At 46.2% G+C, this 20,375-nt stretch overlaps 1 protein-coding gene across 1 annotated transcript in view; it reads left to right on the top strand.

Moving 5' to 3' along the window:
* plch2a (phospholipase C, eta 2a) overlaps positions 1-20,375 on the top strand; it is a 146,669-nt gene that overhangs the window by 111,940 nt on the left and 14,354 nt on the right. The window contains exons 21-22 of the mRNA XM_070860735.1: positions 355-434; positions 18,967-19,303. Coding sequence (XP_070716836.1) covers positions 355-434; positions 18,967-19,303 — 417 coding nt within the window. The remainder of the gene's footprint in view (positions 1-354; positions 435-18,966; positions 19,304-20,375) is intronic.

Here is a 20,375-nt window from a genome sequence, read left to right as displayed (position 1 = left end):
GGTGTTACCGAGGTGGAAGTGGTTGATCTTTGTGTTGGAGAGGATATGGGTTCAAACTCAGTTAAGGGTTGAGTAGGACGCCGAGGTTGCGAATGGTCTTAAACAGAGGCCAGAGAGGGGGATGGAATCGGTGGCTGGGGACTGGGATTTGTGACAAGAGGCCGAAGACAATGGCATCAGTCTTCCCAATGTTTAGCTGGAGTTAATTACAGCCCTAAGCCACAAGCCCTCACCCCACTTCCTCCCTTGAACCTGGTGTCCCGGGGGGGGTGGGGGTAGATAGAAACGCATCCCTTCACGTCATCCTAAGCATGATGGCTGTGATGTTGACCCCATTTCCTTCCCTCTTTGCAGGTTATCGGCATGTGTACCTGGAGGGGATGGAGGAGGCCTCCATCTTTGTTCATGTAGCTGTCAATGACATCAGTGGTAAGGTGAGTGCACCTCCTTGGACACGCTACAGGTTTTACAACTTTCCCCTCTTCTGTTTCGTAGCTTCGAGCTGGTATTGGATACGATGTTCGGTTCACGTCTCTTTGTGAGGACAGTGAACCTGATTCGGTTGCCGTTTGCCTCTCTCTATTCTATAAAGTTCCTCTTATTGTGGTGATGTTTGGGTCATTCAGCGAGTCATCCTTTCCTGTAACTGAGTCGCAGCCCAGTCGATGCGACCAAATCCATTTGAAATAGAGAGATGGAGAGGGTTGAGGGAGTAAAGAAGAGAGTGAGTAGATGAGAGTTTGTCCACCTCAGTGACCATTTAGGAGGAAGAGCCATTGACTCTTAACCCATTCAGTACTGGTCAGTCTTTGTGCTAATCCCATTATATTTCTCTGTTCAGCAAATCAAAATGTCAGACTTGTCTCAGCTACATTGAGGTGCGGAATGAAACCCCAGTTACATGCTCATTTAAAAAAAAATCTATTTGATTATTCAATCAGTTAGCTGTGGGTGGATTCCTACCTGGGCATGTCAGTGGGTGGCCAGCTACCTCTCTGTGTTCTGGAGGACCATTGGGCGGATTACCCCCTCTGTGTTCTAGAAGACCATTGGCTGGTAACCCCCCTGTGTTTGGGAAGAGTCTTGGCTGATCCAAGACTATTGTAGAGCCAGCCTCTGTGTTATAGAAGTGGCTTGCTTGGTCGAGTCTACATTCTGGGAGCGTTCTGGCTGACCGCATCTCTGCGTCCCAGATGAATCCTGTCACCACACAAATATAGTTGTGGGTTAGCTATAAAGGGAAAATGTGGATCATGCACAACTCTCAGCAGTGTTTCTTGACTTTTCTGAAAGTGTATTTTAAGGGCTATAAATGGAGCCAGCATTCAGGATGGTGCGTGTCCCAATGCAATGAGCTGCAGTGTTAGCAGAGGAAGTGTTTGGAAAACTCTGCCCACCTCCCTAGACTGTAATCTTTGATTGCACCAGACACTGCAAAGCTGAAAGATAACCAGCTACACAAATACACTTGTGTGACTGTACTGAGAATTCAGTAAAACAGGAGAGGCGTTGAATAGTGCTAGTTAAATATGGCATTGAATTTCTCTGCTAAAAATGCCAATAAAAATCAGGAACTGGAGTGTTGGATCTATTTTAATTAAGAGACATCTGCGCTAAAGGCGGCAAGAAATAAGGTGACGATTAAAATCAGTCTCATTCACTCGGTTCTGTCAAAGCAAAAGGCACACAGACAAGGCATCTGGCAGTGCTGCAACTGACTAAAGTACTGGATCTAATCAGTTGCAGGTAATATTTTTGAGACAAATGGAAATGGTTTTTTAGATGGTCTGCTCCAAGATTAGAGTGCAGCTTTAATCTTCTCCTTCTCCAAGATGTCTGTGTGTGTTCCTTTGCTTTATATCCCAGCAGTGAATGCACAAGTCATATCTGTATTCAGCTGACCGTGCCTGGGCTAAATTGAAAATCTCTATCATCTTAGAGCAGCGAAGATTGTCAGAACACATCAAATTGGATGATACGCATGTTAACAACCTATTCCATAAGCAAAGCTGACATCTCTGTTTTGCTCTTTATCATACATCATTCAGGTTGTTAACATTTAAAGACAAGACACATTATCTTTACTTCAGTACCTGCTCAATTTTCCCAACTGTCCTCCTCATCCTTTCATTTTCTCCCATCTGTTTTTTTTATTCATTCCCGGGATGTGGGCATTGCTGGCAAGGCCGGCATTTATTGCCCGTCCCTAATTGCCCAAGAGGAGGTGGTGGCGAGCCGCCTTCTTGAACCGCTGCAGAACGTGTGGTGAAGGTGCTCCCACAGTGCTATTAGAGAGGGAGTTCCAGGGTTTTGACCCAGCGACGATGAAGGTACACCAATATATGTCCAAGTCAGCATGGTTTGTGACTTGGAGGGGAACTTGGAGGTGATGGTGTTCCCATACACCTGCTGCCCTTATCCTTCTAGTATGGGAGGTTTGGCACGTTGCTGCAGTGCATCCTGTAGATATATTCTAGATAAATTCGATAGATTCTAGAATGGTTCCTGCAGATTGGAAGGTAGCTAAATGTAACCCTGCTATTTAAGAAAGGAGGGAGAGAGAAAAAGGGGAACTACAGACCAGTTAGCCCGACATCAGTCGTAGGAAAAATGATAGAATCTATTATTAAGGACGTGGTAACAGGGCACTTAGATAATAATAATAGGATTGGGCAGAGTCAATGCAGATTTATGAAAGGGAAATCATGTTTAACAAATCTGTTAAGAGTTTTTTGAGGTTGTAACTAGTAGAATAGATAAGGGGGAACCAGTGGATGTGATGTATTTGGATTTTCAGAAGGCCACCCAAGAGGTTATTAAACAAAATTAGGGCTCATGGGATTGGGGGTAATATACTAGCATTGATTGAGGATTGGTTAACAGACAGAAAACAGAGAGTAGGAATAAACGCGTCATTTTCGGGTTGGCAGGCTGTAACTAGTGGGGTGCCGCAAGGATCAGTGTTTGGGCCCCAGCTATTTACAATCTACATCGATGATTTGGATGAGGGGACCAAATGTAATATATCCAAGTTTGCTGATGATACAAAGCTAGGTGGGAATGTAAGTTGTGAGGAGAATGCAAAGAGGCTTCAAGGGGATATAGACAGGCTAAGTGAGTGGGCAAGAACATGGCAAATGGAATATAATGTGGAGAAATGTGAAGTTATCCACTTTGGTAAGAAATTTAAAAAAGCAGAGTATTTTTTAAATGATGAGAGATTGGGAAATATTGGTGTTCAGAGGGACCTGGGTGTTCTTGTTTACGAATCACTGAAAGTTAACATGTTGGTACAGCAAGCAATTAAGAAAGCAAATGGTATGTTGGCCTTTATTAAGAGAGGATTTGAGTATAAGAGTAAAGACATCTTATTGTAATTATATAGGGCCCTGGTGAAACCGCACCTGGAGTATTATGTACAGTTTTGGTCTTGTTACCTAAGGAAGGATATATTTGCCATAGAGGGAGTGCAATAAAGGTTCACCAGACTGATTCCTGGGATTGGGGGATTATCCTATGAGGAGAGATTGAGTAGACTAGGCTTATATTCTCTAGAGTTTAGAAGAAGGAGAGGTCATCTCATTGAAACATACAAAATTCTTACAGGGCTTGACAGGGTAGATGCCGGGAGGATGTTTCCCCTGGCTGGGCAGTCTAGAACCAGGGGTCACAGTCTCAGAATAAGGGGTTGGCCATTTAGGACTGAGATGAAGAGAAACTTCTTCACTCAGAGGGTGGTGAATCTTTGGAATTCTCTACCCCAGAGGGCTGTGGAGGCTCAGTCTTTGAATATATTCATCGCTAGATTTTGAATATTAAGGGAATCAAGGGATTGGGCAGGAAAATAGAGTTGAGGTAGATCAGCCATGATCTTATTGAATGGCGGAGCAGGCTCGAGGGGCCAAATGACCTACTTCTGCTCCTAATTCTTATGTTCTTATCAGCCACAGTGCACAGTGGAGGGAGTTGATGTTTAGGCTATTGGCTGAGGTACCGATTAAGCGGACTACTTTGTCCTGGATGGTGTTGGTTGCCACTGCACCTATCCAGGCAAGTATTCTGTACACCATTCGCTGGATCAGTGGGACCCCTTGTGTGGGGTCTATGACTCTACCACTAGGAAAGTGAAGGCTGAGGGGTGACCTGATAGATGTCTTTACAATTATGAAGGGGTTCGATAGGGTAGACGCAGAGAAAATGTGTCCACCTGTGAGGTAGTCCAAAACTAGGGGCCATCAATATAAGATAGTCACTAATAAATCCAAAAGGAATTCAGGAGAAACTTTACTCAGAGAGTGGTAAGAATGTGGAACTCGCTACCGCAGGGAGTGGTTGAGGCAAATAGCACAGATGCATTTAAGGGGAAGCCAGATAAACACATGAGGGAGAAAGGGATAGAAAGATATGCTGGTAGGGTTACATGAAGTTGGGTGAGAGGAGGCTCATATGGAGCATAAACACTGGCATGGGCCAGATGGGCTGAATGGCCTATTTTTGTGTGTAAATTCTATGCAGAGCCGGGGGACCCCTTAAGTTCAGCAATCTACCACCAGAGGTTTCTCTGCCAACACTTTGGTTAATTGCTCAAAATGTATCCGTGAATCGCCTTAAAATAACCAGATAATTACTCATCATCATCATCATCATAGGCAGTCCCTCAGAATCGAGGAAGACTTGCTTCCACTCTAAAAATGAGTCCTTAGGTGGCTGAACAGTCCAATACGAGAGCCACAGTCCCTGTCACAGGTGGGACAGATAGTGGTTGAGGGAAGGGGAGGGTGGGACTGGTTTGCCGCACGCTCTTTCCGCTGCCTGCGCTTGATTTCTGCATGCTCTCGGCGATGAGACTCGAGGTGCTCAGCGCCCTCCTGGATGCAGTTCCTCCACTTTGGGCGGTCTTTGGCCAGGGGCTCCCAGGTGTCAGTGGGGATGTTTCCCTTTATCAGGGAGGCTTTGAGGGTGTCCTTGTAACATTTCCTCTGCCCACCTTTGGCTCGTTTGCCGTGAAGGAGTTCCGAGTAGAGCACTTGCTTTGGGAGATAATTGCCATAGTTCGGAGGAATATCCTGCCATTGATGGGGCTTTGGAAAAGCCTATTCATGCACAAGGCAACTTCTAAGTCACCGATGCACATTATCACAAGGTCATCAGGGCAGCCAGCCAGATCTGTTGACTGTCAGATAAGGATCGTCAGAGAAAGACTTAGAAAGAAAATAGTTAAACTTCTTGGATTTCTGTCGTATTGCCTACTCTTAAACATGCTGCTACTGGTAGAGTAGGATTGTGGGTGAATAGGTGGGACACTGTGTACATTCATTTACCACAAACATATTTTAAGCTACATTGACGGAGATGTTTTGATTTCTAGTTTTGTGCAGAATGCTCCTTTGTGAACATTTCAGAGAGCTTTGCAGGAGAAGGAAGGTTGGGTTCTGACAGATAAGCTTCTCATCAATCTCTCTGTGCTGTTGAGTTTGCCATCCCTCTTCTCCTTTTCAATGTATTTTTCCATTTTCCGCAATCCTATCTTACAGGCTGAATTGTTGTCCATGTGTGTATTTCAGGCAATGTCTATTTTTTTTTTGTATGATGTCTAATCTGGGTATGTCCCTATTTGTATTCTTAATTATCCTTTGTCTCTATGGCCCTTTTTAAATGGAGAGGTTTGCCCAGAGGATGGTGGGGGTCTGGAACTCACTGCCTGAAAAGGTGGTAGAGGCAGGAATCCTCACCACATTTAAAAGATACTTGGATGTGCTCTTAAAGTGTCGTAACCTACAGGGCTACGGACCAAGAGCTGGAAAGTGCGATGAGGCTGGATAGCTCTTGGTCGGCCGGCGCGGACACAATGGGCCGAAATGGCCTCCTTTCGTGCTGTAAATTTCTATGATTCTATGAAATAGTCTCTGAAGGCTTCTCATTTGTGGCACTTACTTGGACGTTGATGAGAATAGAGAGAACTTTCTTGGAATGGCTGAAGGTGTTTGGCCACAATGGGCAAGTACCCAGTACCCTGCCTGGGACAAAGCATCTACCACTGTTCCCAATTGATGGGTTCCATTGGTGTCACTCTCGCCTCTGGCTCACAAGAGTCGTGGGTTCAAGTCCCACTCCAGAGACTTGAGCACATAATCTGAGCTGGCAATTCCAGCAGCAATGCTACAGAGTCAAAGGTACTGCCTTTCATTTGAGAAGTTAAACCAAGGCCCCATCTGCCTGTGAGTCAGGTGGGTGTTGGAAAACACCAGGGAGTTCTGTCAATGTTCTGGCCAACATTCTCCACCACCCCCCGCTCCCCCCACCTCAACTAGGAACACTAGAAATAGATTAACTAACCAATTATTTTATTGATGTTTGTTGGTTCGTGTTCGAAGCTTGCTACATAATAGCAGTGATTGCACTATAAAGTACCTCGGTATACATGAAGCATTTTAATACATATCTGAGGCGCGTGTTAAGGGGACATACAAATGCAAGTCCTTTGTACCTGTGCCTATGTGGTGCCGCTGTTCCTGGTATAAATATCGGCATGGATAAATACAGTACCCACTGCCCCCAGCAGCACTGCCACATATCTGCATGCTGAAGATTAGTTTCACTGCCGGTAAGTAGCCTCAAACTCCAATCTGTATGTCATACAACTTTGAATTACAACACTAGCTCTGATACAAGTGTTATACCCACCCAAATATATCAAGACCCTGCAGGTCCAGTATTGGCATGTGCCATTATCGGTGCTGGTGCAGGGGAGTCCTTGTACGCACGGTACTAATGCCATTATTGGTACAGCCCACAATAGAAGTGTCGCACGTGATCTGCAATCCTTTTTGGGAAGTAACCTGGATTAAGGTCTACTCTGTAATCCCAGTGACCACCACCGACCATATGGTGGAAGAGTGAAGCTTGCCCCTGCTTATGCCGAGATGTTTTAAAATGTATTCTCTGTATGGTTTGGTCTATTCATGTCCTGTCAGATTGTTGCGAGTGCTATAAGCAGCATTGTTGATGTCCTGTACGCGAGATCATGTTTTCTTACCAACTTTCACTTTGTCTGTTTGTGATTTACAGTGCAACCCTCTCTGTCAAACCTCCACTTTCACACGCTCAGAGTTTTTAGGAGCCTTGAAGGTGCCTCTCCTGACTCAGGGAAGGTGTAGTGAGACCAATCACAAAGCTGCATGCTTCTGTGCTAGTGTCAACCATTAGCATCGGTGTTTCTGATTTGCTTTGACACACTACTTTCAACTCATACATGGATTTGAATGTCACCCAGTCCCTCTGTGCTTGCCCATCTTAACTGCACTAACCCTCTGACTTGCAAATTCAGGATTTTTATTTTGATATGTACTGTGTACATGTTTTACAATCACAAATGGAGAATGCACTGACAGATCCAGGGTGCGGTAGATAACACTAACAGCCAACTTGCTGTTAAGGGGCTGACTCTGGGAAAGGCATCTTTGTGCCTTGGTCCAACTATATATATTTATATATATTATATATATTATATATATAAAGGGCAGAGTCTGGAGCTTTGAAATACCATTACAGTCCCTGGTCTCCAGTTACTTCAGCTGCAGATTCAATGTATGTTTCTTAACCTAGCAACAGTTCTGAATTATCCAATCCAACACTTAGGATTTGTGTGGTTCTGTTTGATTGGCTAAGTCAGACGTGACCTATCCACGGTCCAGGTGACTTCACCCATTCGAAAAGCCGATCGGTTGTTCTATTCGTGGTTTAAGTCATCTGTTTTTTGGGGGAGTTACCTCAGTACGTTTTTGAGTTGGCCAAGGATTAAATCAAGGACTCGCCCATCTCCCCGCTGGTCTGTAGCTGCCAGCAGAGCCCCGGGGCTCGCTAGTTCTTCCATCGTCCCAGTGCCAGTTTAGGCTCCAGCTCAGTAAAAGCCGAAAGATGATTGACACTTAGGAGCAGCTTAGATCATCCATCCATGTCCAGCAATGTTTCTTTGGTCACTTGTGGATCCTGCAACATGATTAATTATAGCAGACTTGTATGGAGAGTAGTATATGTGTGACAACAGGTAATGTGTGACTTGAGAGTGTTAACCGTGCTGAGCATTAAATATGTTTGTCACTTTAGGGCACTTGTTAGTCGCACTTGGACAGAAGTTAGCTGATTCCTCCAACTTTCCTCGAAAAGCCGATCAGTTGTTCTATTTGTGTTTTAAGTCATCTGTTTTTTGGGGGAGTTACCTCAGTACGTTTTTGAGCTGGCCAAGGATTAAATCAAGGACTCGCCCATCTCCCCGCTGGTCTGTAGCCACCAGCAGAGCCCCGGGGCTCGCCATTTCTTGCATCGTCCCTTCGGCCACTTTGGAGGAACCCAGGCAGTTGCCATGGCGATCAGCCCTTGCCCTTGGTACGCCACTAACCAATAGAGTGACTTTTACCTTAACTGATCTCACCGTGCCTTTCTCATTACAGCTGCAATGTTAGGGAGAGGAAGTTTTATTAGACAATGATGGAGAGGGAGTTATTATTTCCCCCGACCTGTTCTCATTCCATCCTGTGGTTACCCCTGTCAAAGATTGGGATGTACCTGTATTGACACCTAGATTGTCATGGAGCCTCCTTGCACTGGCCTCCAGTACAGAATGTCGCTGGGACCATGGAATATGGCTACTTGATGGAGCGAGTCTGTGTTGGAGGGAGATGCTGGTACATCTCCCCATTGCTGCCCTTCAACCCAATCCTTTGATGTTCAGCTTCTGGATTTTATGCTACACTGAGAGCATTTGAGACTAGAAAGAAGTGTGACTGGTCTGATCCCATGTTTTTAATTGGTTCGTCCCTGAAGCAGCATGGGGCAGAATATTGGATGTGTTCACCGGAAATTGCATGACAAAAATCTTTGGGAAGCTATTTTAAAAGTCTACAAAGCACCTCCTGGATCTGCCTTTTTTTACAGATTTTTTTTAAAAAACATTGCTTTTTTAAAAAAAAATCATAAACCTCAAACCCTTGAATCACTGCCCTTTTGATTCACGAATCAATGCTTTTGATCGTCTCATAACAGCATGGTTTTATTTGGCTACACCAAAGGTGCGACCACATATTTATTGGCCATCATCAGCCGACTGTCACCAGAACTCATATTGGCTGCACACCCACTTCCACCAAACATATTTCACCTGGAACTAACCATGCGCCCTCAATGGGCGACGCATTTTATCCTAATCCTAAAGAGTTTCCCCCACCACACCCCACTCTTCCCCTCCACCCCCCCCCCCCCACCCCATTCCCTTCCCTTTAACAAGAATTTCATGTCTTCACAGGCTCTTGCAATTATGTGAAGAAACGGGAAATCTAACCAAGGAAAAGCAGCTTGGGGTTGTAGGAAGCGTAGGACAGGAAGAAATTGGTGGAGATAACTGTAGTCCACAACGCACACTTGAGAGAATGATATGATGGGTCTGATGGTTGTGTCTGGGGAAAGGCTGCTTACATGGTATCATTGAATGTCAAGGCTTTTTCTCTCTCTCTTTTCCCAGAGCAGTTGTAAGAATTTGCCAATGATCAAAATGCTCGAGTGCAAAACACAACAGACTCCAGTAATCGAGCAGGAACAATAGGAACAGGAGGAGGCCATTCAGCCATTCCTGTTCTGCTATTCAATTAGAACATGGCTGATCTGTACCTCAACTCCATTTGGCCGCCTTTGCTCCACACCCCTTGATAATCCAGAAGGGATTTGACAAGGTGCCACATGAAAGGTTACTGCAAAAGCTAAATGTCCACAGGGTTGGGGGTAATATATTAGCATGGATAGAGGATTGGCTAACTAATAGAGAACAGAGAGTGGGATAAATGGTTCATTCTCTGGTTGGCAACCAGTAACTAGTGGGGTGCGGCAGGGATCAGTGCTGGGACCTCAACTATTTACAATTTATATTAATGCCTTGAAAGAAGGGACTGAGTGTAACGTAGTCAAGTTTGCTGACGATACAAAGATGGGAGGAAAAGCAATGTGTGAGGAGGACACACAAAATCTGCAAAAGGACACAGACAGGCTAAGTGAGTGGGCAAAAATTTGGCAGATGGAGTATAATGTTGCAAAATCTGCATTTTGGCGGAAAAAAATCAAAGAGCAAGTTATTATTTAAATGGAGAAAGATTGCAAAGTGCTGCAGTACAGCAGTACCCAGGAGTACTTGTGCATGAAACACAAAAGGATAGTATGCAGGTACAGCACGTGATCAGGAAGGCCAATGGTATCTTGGCCTTTATTGCAAAGGGGATGAAGTATAAAAGCAGGGAAGTCTTGCTACAGCTATACAAGGTATTGGGGCCCAAGTTTCCCCAGGAGTTGTTCCGTTTTTTTTGGAGCAACTAGATTTTTTCGGAGTAACTTAAAAATCGCAATTCTCCCCATTTAAGTTGCTCCAGTATAAATGAGTTAGTTAGGTTTTTTTTAAGTTCTGTTTTTTTTTTCAAAAGGGGACGTTACCAGCCACTTACGCTTGTTTTGGCCATTTAAGCAAGTTTAGCCAGCTAAAACATACTCCAAACTAATTTAAGCCAGCGTAAGTGTACGTTCTGAAAAACTCTGTGGTGAATTAAGAAATCAGCGCAAGCAGCCAGAGGTGGGAGGGCGGGAAGGGGACCTTGCAAAGCACTAAACACCTTCACAACAACATTAAAGTCACATAAATACAGTTAAAGCACAAAACAAAGCAGTACATTTGCACCAAGCACTAAACAAAGCACAAAAAGTAATAAGCAATTAATTAACAAATAAAAAATAGAAGGAACCCTGCACCTAAAGCACCAAGACCAAAGTAATAAGCAATCAATCAATCAATAAATAACACACAAAAAATAGAAGTCCTACCTTAGGGAACGCAGCGGACCGCTGATGAGGGAGCCCATTCGGACAGGGCTAGGGGTGGCGTGCTTCGGGCCCCTCCCACGCAGCCTGCAGAGCGAGGCACAGATTCGGGTTGCCAGAAGCTACTGCACATGCGCGCACACTCTAGCGCGCATGTGCAGAGGTCCCGGCACTGTTTTCAGCGTCGGGACATGGCTCCGCCTCCAATCCACTGGCCATGCTATGCCACCACCGAGGAGAGGCTGGGGAGCGGCCAGGATCAGGAGGAAGATTTTCGGTGTGCTTGGAGGCGGACAGAGGCGGCGCATCTCGGATGAGTGCGCCAGAAAAAGGGGTTGGGGAAATTTGGGCCCATTGTGAGGCCATACCTGGAATACTGCATGCAGTTTTGGTTTCCATATTTACGAAAGGATATATTTGCTTTGGAGGCAGTTCAGAGAAGGTTCACTAGATTGATTCTGGAGATGATGGGGTTGACTTATGAAGAAAGGTTGACTAGGTTGGGCCTCTACTCATTGGAATTCAGAAGAATGAGAGGTGATCTTATCGAAACGTATAAGATTATGAGGGGGCTTGACCGGGTGGATGCAAAGAGGATGTTTCCACTGATGGGGGAGACTAGAACTAGAGGGCATGATCTTAGAATAAGCGGCCGCCCATTTAAAACTGAGATGAGGAGGAATTTCTTCTTTGAGGGTTGTAAATCTGTGGAATTCGCTGCCTCAGAGAGCTGTGGAAGCTGGGTCATTGAATAAATTTAAGACACAGATGGGCAGTTTCTTAAAGGATAAGGGGTTATGGAGAGCGGGCAGGGAAGTGGAGCTGAGTCCATGATCCGATCAACCATGATCTTATTGAATGGTGGAGCAGGCTCGAGGGGCTGTATGGCCTACTCCTGTTCCTATTTCTTATGTTCTTATGCTCTTCCTGAACAAAAATCTATCAATCTCGGTCTTGAAAGCTCCAATTGTCCCCAGCATCTGCAGTCTTTTGGGGGAGCGAATTTCAGATTTCGACTACCCTATCGAGTCCTTTTTTAATATTTTAAACACCTCGATCAGATCACCCCTCAATCTTCTAGACTCAAGGGTAGCATGCTTTCTTTACTTGTACTACCCATCACTCACCCACTAAGCAGGTATGTGGGTGACCTAGTGTCTGGCGTGTGCCAGTGCTGTTGTGAAACTGGTCCCAAGGAGATCCCAAGGGGATGGTGGCTGGCTCTCCGACCTAAATTTTCCACCCAGTGGCGAGACACCCGGCACATGCACAGTGACAAGGCCGAAGCCAGGAACTTGACGGGCCCGCCCAGGACCTGCCGTCCCGTACCGCAACACATTGTGTCTTTCTCACAGTGTGGCAGCACAGCTTTGGACAAAGGCAAATGTTTGGTCTGCAGTGTCTACTGAACTGGCCCAAAGGTGCCGACAAATTTCATTCTTGTGCGAGAACTGAGAGGGGATAACTATCAGGACAACTTGAACAGGCAGGGGCTCTTTTCTCTAGAAAAGAGAAAGCTGAGGGTGACCTGATAGAGGTCTTTAAACTTTTGAAGAAGTTTGATAGGGTAGACGTAGAGAAGATGTTTCCACTTGTGCGAGGGTCTAAAACGAGGGGCATAAGTACAAGATAGTCACTAATAAATGCAATAAAGAATGCAGAAGCAATGGCTAAACCCAGAGAGTGGTTAGAATGTGAAACTCGCTACCGCAGGGAGTGGTTGAGGCAAATAGCATAGATACCTTCAAGGGGAGGCTAGATAAGCACAGGAGGGAGAAAGGAATAGAAGGATATGTTGATGGGATTGGATGAAGAGGGGTGGGAGAAGGCTTGTGTGGAGCATAAACACCAGCACAAACCAGTTGGGCCGGATGGCCTGTTTCTGTGCTGTACGTTCGATGTAATGCTATGAGACAGTAAATTGTCAGTGAACGTTATTAGACTACACCATCACCAATCGATGTTAGAGAATTCGTAAAATAACAAGAGAGTCATCTTTGTTAAAATTATTTTCTCTCTGTAATGCATGTTGGCTGGGGATTAAAGCCAGTAATTGTAGGACTATAACTGTTCTGGTGATGTGGTCCTGGAACACTGAGAGCTGGATCCCCTGCTTCCCTCCCATTCCCCAGACAGGTTGATCTGGAATTCTTGGTTTTAACACAAGACTAGGTTTAATCACAAGATATATGGAATATAAAAAGCCGAGAGGTAATGCTGAGCCTCTATAAAACCCTAAGAAAAACTCAGTTAGAATAACATGGGCAGCATTGGGTTCCACACATGGTATGATCCAATGAGATGGTACAATCCAGATTCACTGAGATGCTGTCTGGTATAATGAAATTGAAATACAAGGAAAGGCTTGAAAAATTGGCTCTCTTATTCATTAGAATAATGCAAGTTAGGGGACAATATGCCGGAAGTGTTAAAAAAAATAAATGAAAGGAAGCAGAGAGTGGATAGAAGACGGACTGTTTCCAGTGGTTTAGGGGTGAGGCATGTGGAGGGCCATAGATCAAAGACTAAATTGTAAAAAGATTTAAAAGCGAGGGTAGGAGAAACTGCTTCACACAATGGGATAGATCATGACTTCAATAGAAATAATGGTCGGGAGTGAATGTAAATTGGGCTGCCGACTCGCTCTCGCCCGTTTTATACTGTCACAGAGTCACGATCTACCTCCGAGAGCTGCAGGGTTGGTATTGAGGCAGAAACTATGTCAACATTTGAGATTGGATTGGAGAGGGGGATGAAGGAAAAGGGGGTTGAAGGGATTGGAACTAGAGGCTGGTGTGGAGGGTGAATGCCGACATGGACTGGTTGGGCCAAATAGCCTGTTTCTGTGCTGTGTGTGTATACTGGCCAAAGGCTGCGTTCCTGGTCGCAGCTCAAGACATCCGGATGAGACACCAATGGAGGCCGAGACAAGCTGACAGTAGAAATCCTTTGCTGCTGAAACCCTCATCTATGCCTTTGTTACCTCAAGACTCGGCAATTCCAACGCTCTCCTGACTAACCCCCCACTTCGCACCTTCTGTAAACTTGAGCTTATCCAAAACTCGGCAGCCCGTGTCCTAACTTGCACCAAGTCCCGTTCACCCATCACCTCTGTGCTCGCTGTCCGTGTCCTAACTCGCACCAAGTCCTGTTCACCCATCATCTCTGTGCTCGCTGTCCGTGTCCTAACTCCACCAAGTCCCGTTCACCCATCACCTCTGTGCTCGCTGTCCGTGTCCTAACTCGCACCAAGTCCTGTTCACCCATCACCTCTGTGCTCGCTGTCCGTGTCCTAACTCGCACCAAGTCCCGTTCACCCATCACCTCTGTGCTCGCTGTCCGTGTCCTAACTCGCACCAAGTCCTGTTCACCCATCACCTCTGTGCTCGCTGTCCGTGTCCTAACTCGCACCAAGTCCTGTTCACCCATCACCTCTGTGCTCGCTGTCCGTGTCCTAACTCGCACCAAGTCCTGTTCACCCATCACCCCTGTGCTCGCAGACCTACACTGGCTCCCGGTCTAACAACGCCTCGATTTCAAAATGCTCATCCTTGTTTTCGAATCCCTCCAGGTGGCCTCGTCCCTCCCTATCTCTGTAATTTCCTCCAACCCTACAAACCCCCGAGATCTCTGCGCTCCATCCAATTCTGGCCTCTTGTGCATCCCCAATTTTCTTCACTCCACCATTGGCGGCTGTCCTTTCAGATGCCTGAGCCCTAAGCTCTGGCATTCCCTCCCTAAACCTCTCTGCCTCTCTACCTACCTCTCCTAAAACTCACCTCTTTGACCAAGCTTTTGGTCACCTGTGCTAATATCTCCTTATGTGGCTCGGTGCCACATTTGGTTCGGTAACACTCCTGTGAAGCGCCTTGGGATGTTTTACCATGTTAGAGGTGCTATATAAAGGCAAGTTGTTGTTGCTTTTGTTTGTAGGGTGGAACTAGCAGGGACCTGACAGCAGGATATGTGGCCAGTGTCCAGACTGCTGTCGAATGTGGCACAGAGAGGCCAGAGAGGAGCTGGGGGAGCGAGAAGAATGAGTTACAGCTCACAAAAAACATCAGTGAAGCCAAACTTTATATCCAGTCGAAGCCAACAGCAGTCAGAACTTGGCTCTCACTTCAGACTGACAGCGTATAATTCTAGGTCCTATCTCCCGTTGTGCTCCCTGTTCCCTTTGCTTCCTGCACACCCCTCCCTTGGAGTTTCGTAAAGATGTGGAGATTTCAAAAATCTTTTTATTCGTAATATTTTCTTTAGCCCAAGTCATCGACACCATGCTCATTGCTACACACGGGTTAATTATGGCTTTGTGCAATAGTGTATTTATTAAAATATATTTTTTAATTACCCCATGAGTGTAAAGCAATCAACAAGTGAATCCAAAGTACCTCAAAAGTGCCAACTCTTGTGGTTCATTTATGCCTCATTTGAATATTGGCATCTAATTAGTCAATGGGACACCCTCCTGTTCGCTCTAAGGACCTCCTATTAGCCTTTACCACAGACTCTACAATAGTGTCATTATCCGCAGGAAGAAATATCCACTTAAGCCAAAATATTTCAATGTTGCATAATGCACTCCTCGGGTGACAGTCTTAGTTCATCATCGCCTCAAATTGCTCCCGCCAGTGACAGACCTGTAGCCCATGGCAGCGCATCCTCAGTGTTACACCGCTCAAAATATTCTCTCTCGACACAAGCCAGGTTTGCATGACAGACTCTATAATTGTACTGCTGAGCGTTTTTCACAGTTTGAGTGGGCACAGTCCAAACATTTCACACACTCACTGTTACCTGTACTGAAACCCTAGTCACAGCACTAACAAACAGGCTGGTCTGCCATAGACAACTTAAAGGTAACAACAGCATGGAATTAAAAGGTGTGATTGAATAACGTTGATGCGCTTGTGTGTGAGTGTGTCTGTGTGTAGGTATGAGTGTGCATGTTTTTGTGCGAGTGTGCGTGTGTTTTTGTGTGCATGTGTGTATGAGCGTGTGTGTTTTTGTATGCGTGTGTGAGTATATGTGTATGGATATTTTTGTGTGCATTTTTTTGTATGGCGGTGTGTGATGTGTTTGTGTGTGTGTGTATCGTGTGTGTGTGTATCGTGTGCGTGTGGGTGTGTATCGTGTGCGTGTGTGTGGTGTGTGTGTATTGTGTGCGCGCGCGCGTGTGTGTGTATCATGTGGGTGTTGTGTGCGTGTGCATGTATGTGTGTTTGTGAGTGTTGGTTGTGTGTGTGTATGTGTATTGTGTGTGTGTGTATGTGTATTGTGTGTGTGTGTGTGTGTGGTGTGTGTGTATTGTGTGCGCGCGTGTGTATCATGTGGGTGTTGTGTGTGTGTAACGTGTGTGTGTTTGCGCACGTGTGTGTATCGTGTGTATGTGTGTTTGTGAGTGTTGGTTGTGTGTGTGTGTATTGTGTGCATGTGTGTGTATGCATGCATACCATGTTAACAATCTGTTGCATGATGACTGACTGAATCTGTGGTCTTGTCCAACATTGATTGGGGTAATGTGTGTGATAGTGTAAAACGGGCGAAAGCGAATCAGCAGCAGGTATACCTCACACACACTTTGAAGTCAATGGAAATAAAAATGGAGAGAGATGCAAAACAAGCTGGCGACTCGCTGTCAGCTGTTTTACACCATCGCTCCATCACAATTACCCCCATTCTGTCTGTGTTGAGCCAGACAGGATGTGTACACAGATTCTGTTCAAGATTTAACAGGGACCTTGTTATTCATTTTTTGATTGATGTATTTATTGTGCTCTTTGTGCCTGGTGTATTCATTTGTAACCATTTCCAGCTTGGGCTTTGGTTCAAGAATTCACCATCCCCATTTGTGTTTGATAAATATAAGGACCCTGGCTAACACTGCATCGTGCGGCATTGAGACATACCTGTCTCAGCTGGGGTGGAGGTGGGTGGGGAGGGTGGTTTAGGCTGTTACAGTAACTCTGAGGAGCTCTGGGTGATGGAGGGCTGGGGAAAGAGGACAGGATGGGGCTCAGCTGTCAACACTCTGCTGCCTCTAGTCTGGGCTCACACATAACAACTGGCCAGTTAGCTGAGGGTCCTCGGGGGCAGTTGGCACATGTGGAACTACATCCCAGCTCTTTCAAAGGGCCGGCACATGTACGACGGCCTGAATGGCCTCCCTCTGTGAGATACGATTCTATGATTCAAAAGACAGGAGGGCGGAAAGCTGGGGGTGGGCGTGAGATCACGGGTCTTTCACCAGTTAGAGAGTGGGGATTTAAGTTAGAATCCTGCTGTCATCAACACATTAATGGTGCAGAAATCTCAGCCTCCTCAGGTCCGTACGGAGTGTGGACGGACCTGGGAAGGCATCGCAAAAGCCATTTTTTTGGCGCGAAAACCGGCTTTTCCAATCGGTCAAGCTCTAGCTGGACAGATCGTCCTTATCCCCACAGTCTGGACATTCGCATGGGCAAGATTGCGATATTTACCCATCTCTTGCCCAGTGAATGTCCTGAAAACTCTTGCATCTGGTAAAAGCAGACACATCGCCTACTTTTACCAGCGTAAAAGTCTTAAAACATACAAAAACATATAAAAATAAAATTTTAAAAACACATTTAATGTTAAAAACCCTGCCCACTAAGGTAAGTTTATTTTTACCCTAATTACAAAACCTTTTTAAAAATTGGAAAAATATTTTTTTTTCTAAGACATTTATTAACTTTAATTTCAATTAATTTTAATTATGAGGTGTGTTTTTTTATTTTTTATTATGGTGTTTAGTGTGTTTTTTTCCCCTCATTAATAGCAATGAGAACTCATAGATACGGAGTTCCCATTGCTATTAATGAGAATACTTTACCTGATTGGCTGAGCAGTCACACGTGACTGCACCTTCAGCGTGGGAACCTCGAGGACGGGAGCGCGCTCCGCAGTGTGGGAAGAGAAGGCCTCCCCACCGCAATCCCAGGCTCCTCCGGGATCACCGGGTAAATTCGTTAAAATTCTCCGGTCGGAGGCGTTCGTTCGTTCGAAAGAAGCTTCCGACCGGAATTTCAGGGCCAATATATTCTGCACCGGGAGGCGGGAATGTGTTCGAACCCTCTGCCCCTTTACTGGGGCACCTGGGGTTTGTGATCTATTCTTTACGACATCACAAACACACATACACAAAATGGCTTGACAGGAACTTGTCATGTGACCTTGTCACATGATCCTTTTATTGTATTTACATGAGCAGTTGCATTACCACAATAGTCCACTAGGGAGAAGCTCTAAATTCCAGGTTTGAATCCAGCCCAGACAGAGAGTAGGGAGGTTCCTTTTCCAGACCAGACCCCGGTGGTGCCTTACTGACAGCACCAATGCACGACTTGAGTCCTATTAAAATTGATGCTACATTGTGAATCACAGGGACACTGATGCTGCAGTGATAATGCACAGACACTGGGAGTGTTGATCGCCAGTGTGAATCATCGGCAATAATCCCGCTCATGTCGTGTTACCACGTAATGAGACACTTTCACACCTTGCTATTGTTGCTCCTAAGGATCCCATCCAACAGAACTGTTGCACTGAGCCCAATATGAATTTTTAAAGATTCCGACAACTTGCAGCAGAGAAGGTCAAGGGGCGGTTTAATAGAGATGTTCAAAATCATGAAGAGTTTTGACAAGAGTAAATAAGGAGAAAATGTTTCTACTGGCAGTAGGGTTGGCAATCAGAGGACAAAGATTTAAGGTAATTCGCAAAAGAGCCAGAGGTTAGATGAGGAGAATTATTTATACACAGCGAGTTGTTGTGATCTGGAATGCACGGCCTGAAAGGGAGGTGGAAGCAGATTCAACAGTAACTTTCAAAAGAGAATTGGATAAATACTCGAAGGGGGAAAATATTTGCAAGTCAATGGGGAAAGGGCCGGGGAAATGGGACTAATCGGATCGCTTGTTCAGAGAGCCGGCACAGGCACGATGGGCCAGATGGCCTCCTTCGGTGCTGTATCATTCTCCGGTTCATTAGGCCCAAGTTCAGAATGGTCCTTTGTTAGATTTGGGGTCACCCTGAGACCGAGACTGATTCTTAAAAAGGGGTATTTTTTGTTTTTGTCTGTCTTTTCCGCAGATCAAGCAAGTCATGGGATTAAAGGGCCTTTTCCACAGAAACCCAAAGCAGGCTTCGCTCGACAGTCATGTTGCTGTACTGCTCACTCGCAAACACTCTTTTAGCAGCCACATCCTCCGCAGGACTGCCAGTGCCCCCACCAAAGGGCACCAGAAGAGCAAAAAGGGCTTTCCGCAAATCGTTCTAGATACCAAAGACTGCAGTTCAGAGGGAGCGAGTGAGTCTGATGACACCTCCCAGCCTCGGTTTGAGCAGGAGGCCGAATGTGCCGGGGCTGCTCCGGAAGGTGCTGAAAGGGCTGGCACTGATGGGGAAGTGCAGGCGGAGGCCTTTAAAGGTAAGGGACCGAGCCGGGGGTCGGGGGAAGGTCAGAAGCCACGTGCGACTAATTTGCCAGCGGGTGTGGTGTTTAGCGAGCCTTTAAGGCGGGCGCACCGAGTGCGCATACTGGACCCCGAGGAGCAGAGGCAAGGCGTGTTTACCAGGTGTGCCATAAATGGCTGCGGTAGGATTGGCATGGCCACCAATTGCATGAAATGCGTCATTGGTTCTAGGGAGAGCCCAGATCTAGAACGCAAGTGGAAGGAGCGCGTGCACAAGCCGGACGCCCTGGCAGCGGCCAAGCGGGCACGTCAGCGCGGTACCTCCGAGAGCGAGCGGTTAATCCCTGCGGGGCAGGCGGTTCGATGCCAACCCAAGCAGAGGTGGCGATGCCAGATGGCCCACGGTGTGGGCTGCAGCAGTGGAGAGCTTGACCGATCGGCGGAGGCCGCCAGCATGGGCTGCGACTTGCCCGGGTCTGAAAGCCTTGAGGGTTTGAGCGGTCCGGAGCACTCGTATCACTTGGCGCACAACCCTCCGAAGTGCCCGGGCACCCTCCAACGGGAAATGAATTCTTTGTTTGTACAAAAGATGGAGGAAATCCGAAGCAAGTCTCCAATCTTTTCCACGGGTAAGACCTGCATGGACTGTTTTGTTGACCCGTCTTTTGCTTTGGTAGATCATCCTGTTCCTCTGGCCAGCGTCTCCGTGTCCAGCCGAGCCCCAAGCCTTCTGACCAAACCATGACACCAGGTCAACTAGAGATTTTGCTGTCCGTTATCCCTTGAGAAAACTTGCACAGTGCTGAAGTGGAGCGCTAAGTTAGAGCCGCTTATTTTCTAATTTCTCGTGCCCTGCCTACCCAGCATTTCTTTCCTTTCCTTTAAAGGACGTTTTCAGCATGGTTCAAACCAGCCAATTGTCTCGGATTTAGATTGTCTCAGGCTTTGGAGGATGGAGGTCCCCTTAAAACCGTCCTGCATCGGCCGCCCGTCTTACACTCTGCTCGAGTCTTTCCAGGCTGGTCTTCATTAGCTTTGACCTCTATCATTCCCAAAGTGAAAAGGCAATGTTGTGCTCAGTAACAG

This window comes from Pristiophorus japonicus, chromosome 18 (genome assembly GCF_044704955.1).
Source record: "Pristiophorus japonicus isolate sPriJap1 chromosome 18, sPriJap1.hap1, whole genome shotgun sequence".
Taxonomy (NCBI): domain Eukaryota; kingdom Metazoa; phylum Chordata; class Chondrichthyes; family Pristiophoridae; genus Pristiophorus; species Pristiophorus japonicus.
Note: the sequence above shows the minus strand (reverse complement) of the source record. Positions and strands in the feature narration are given on the sequence as shown.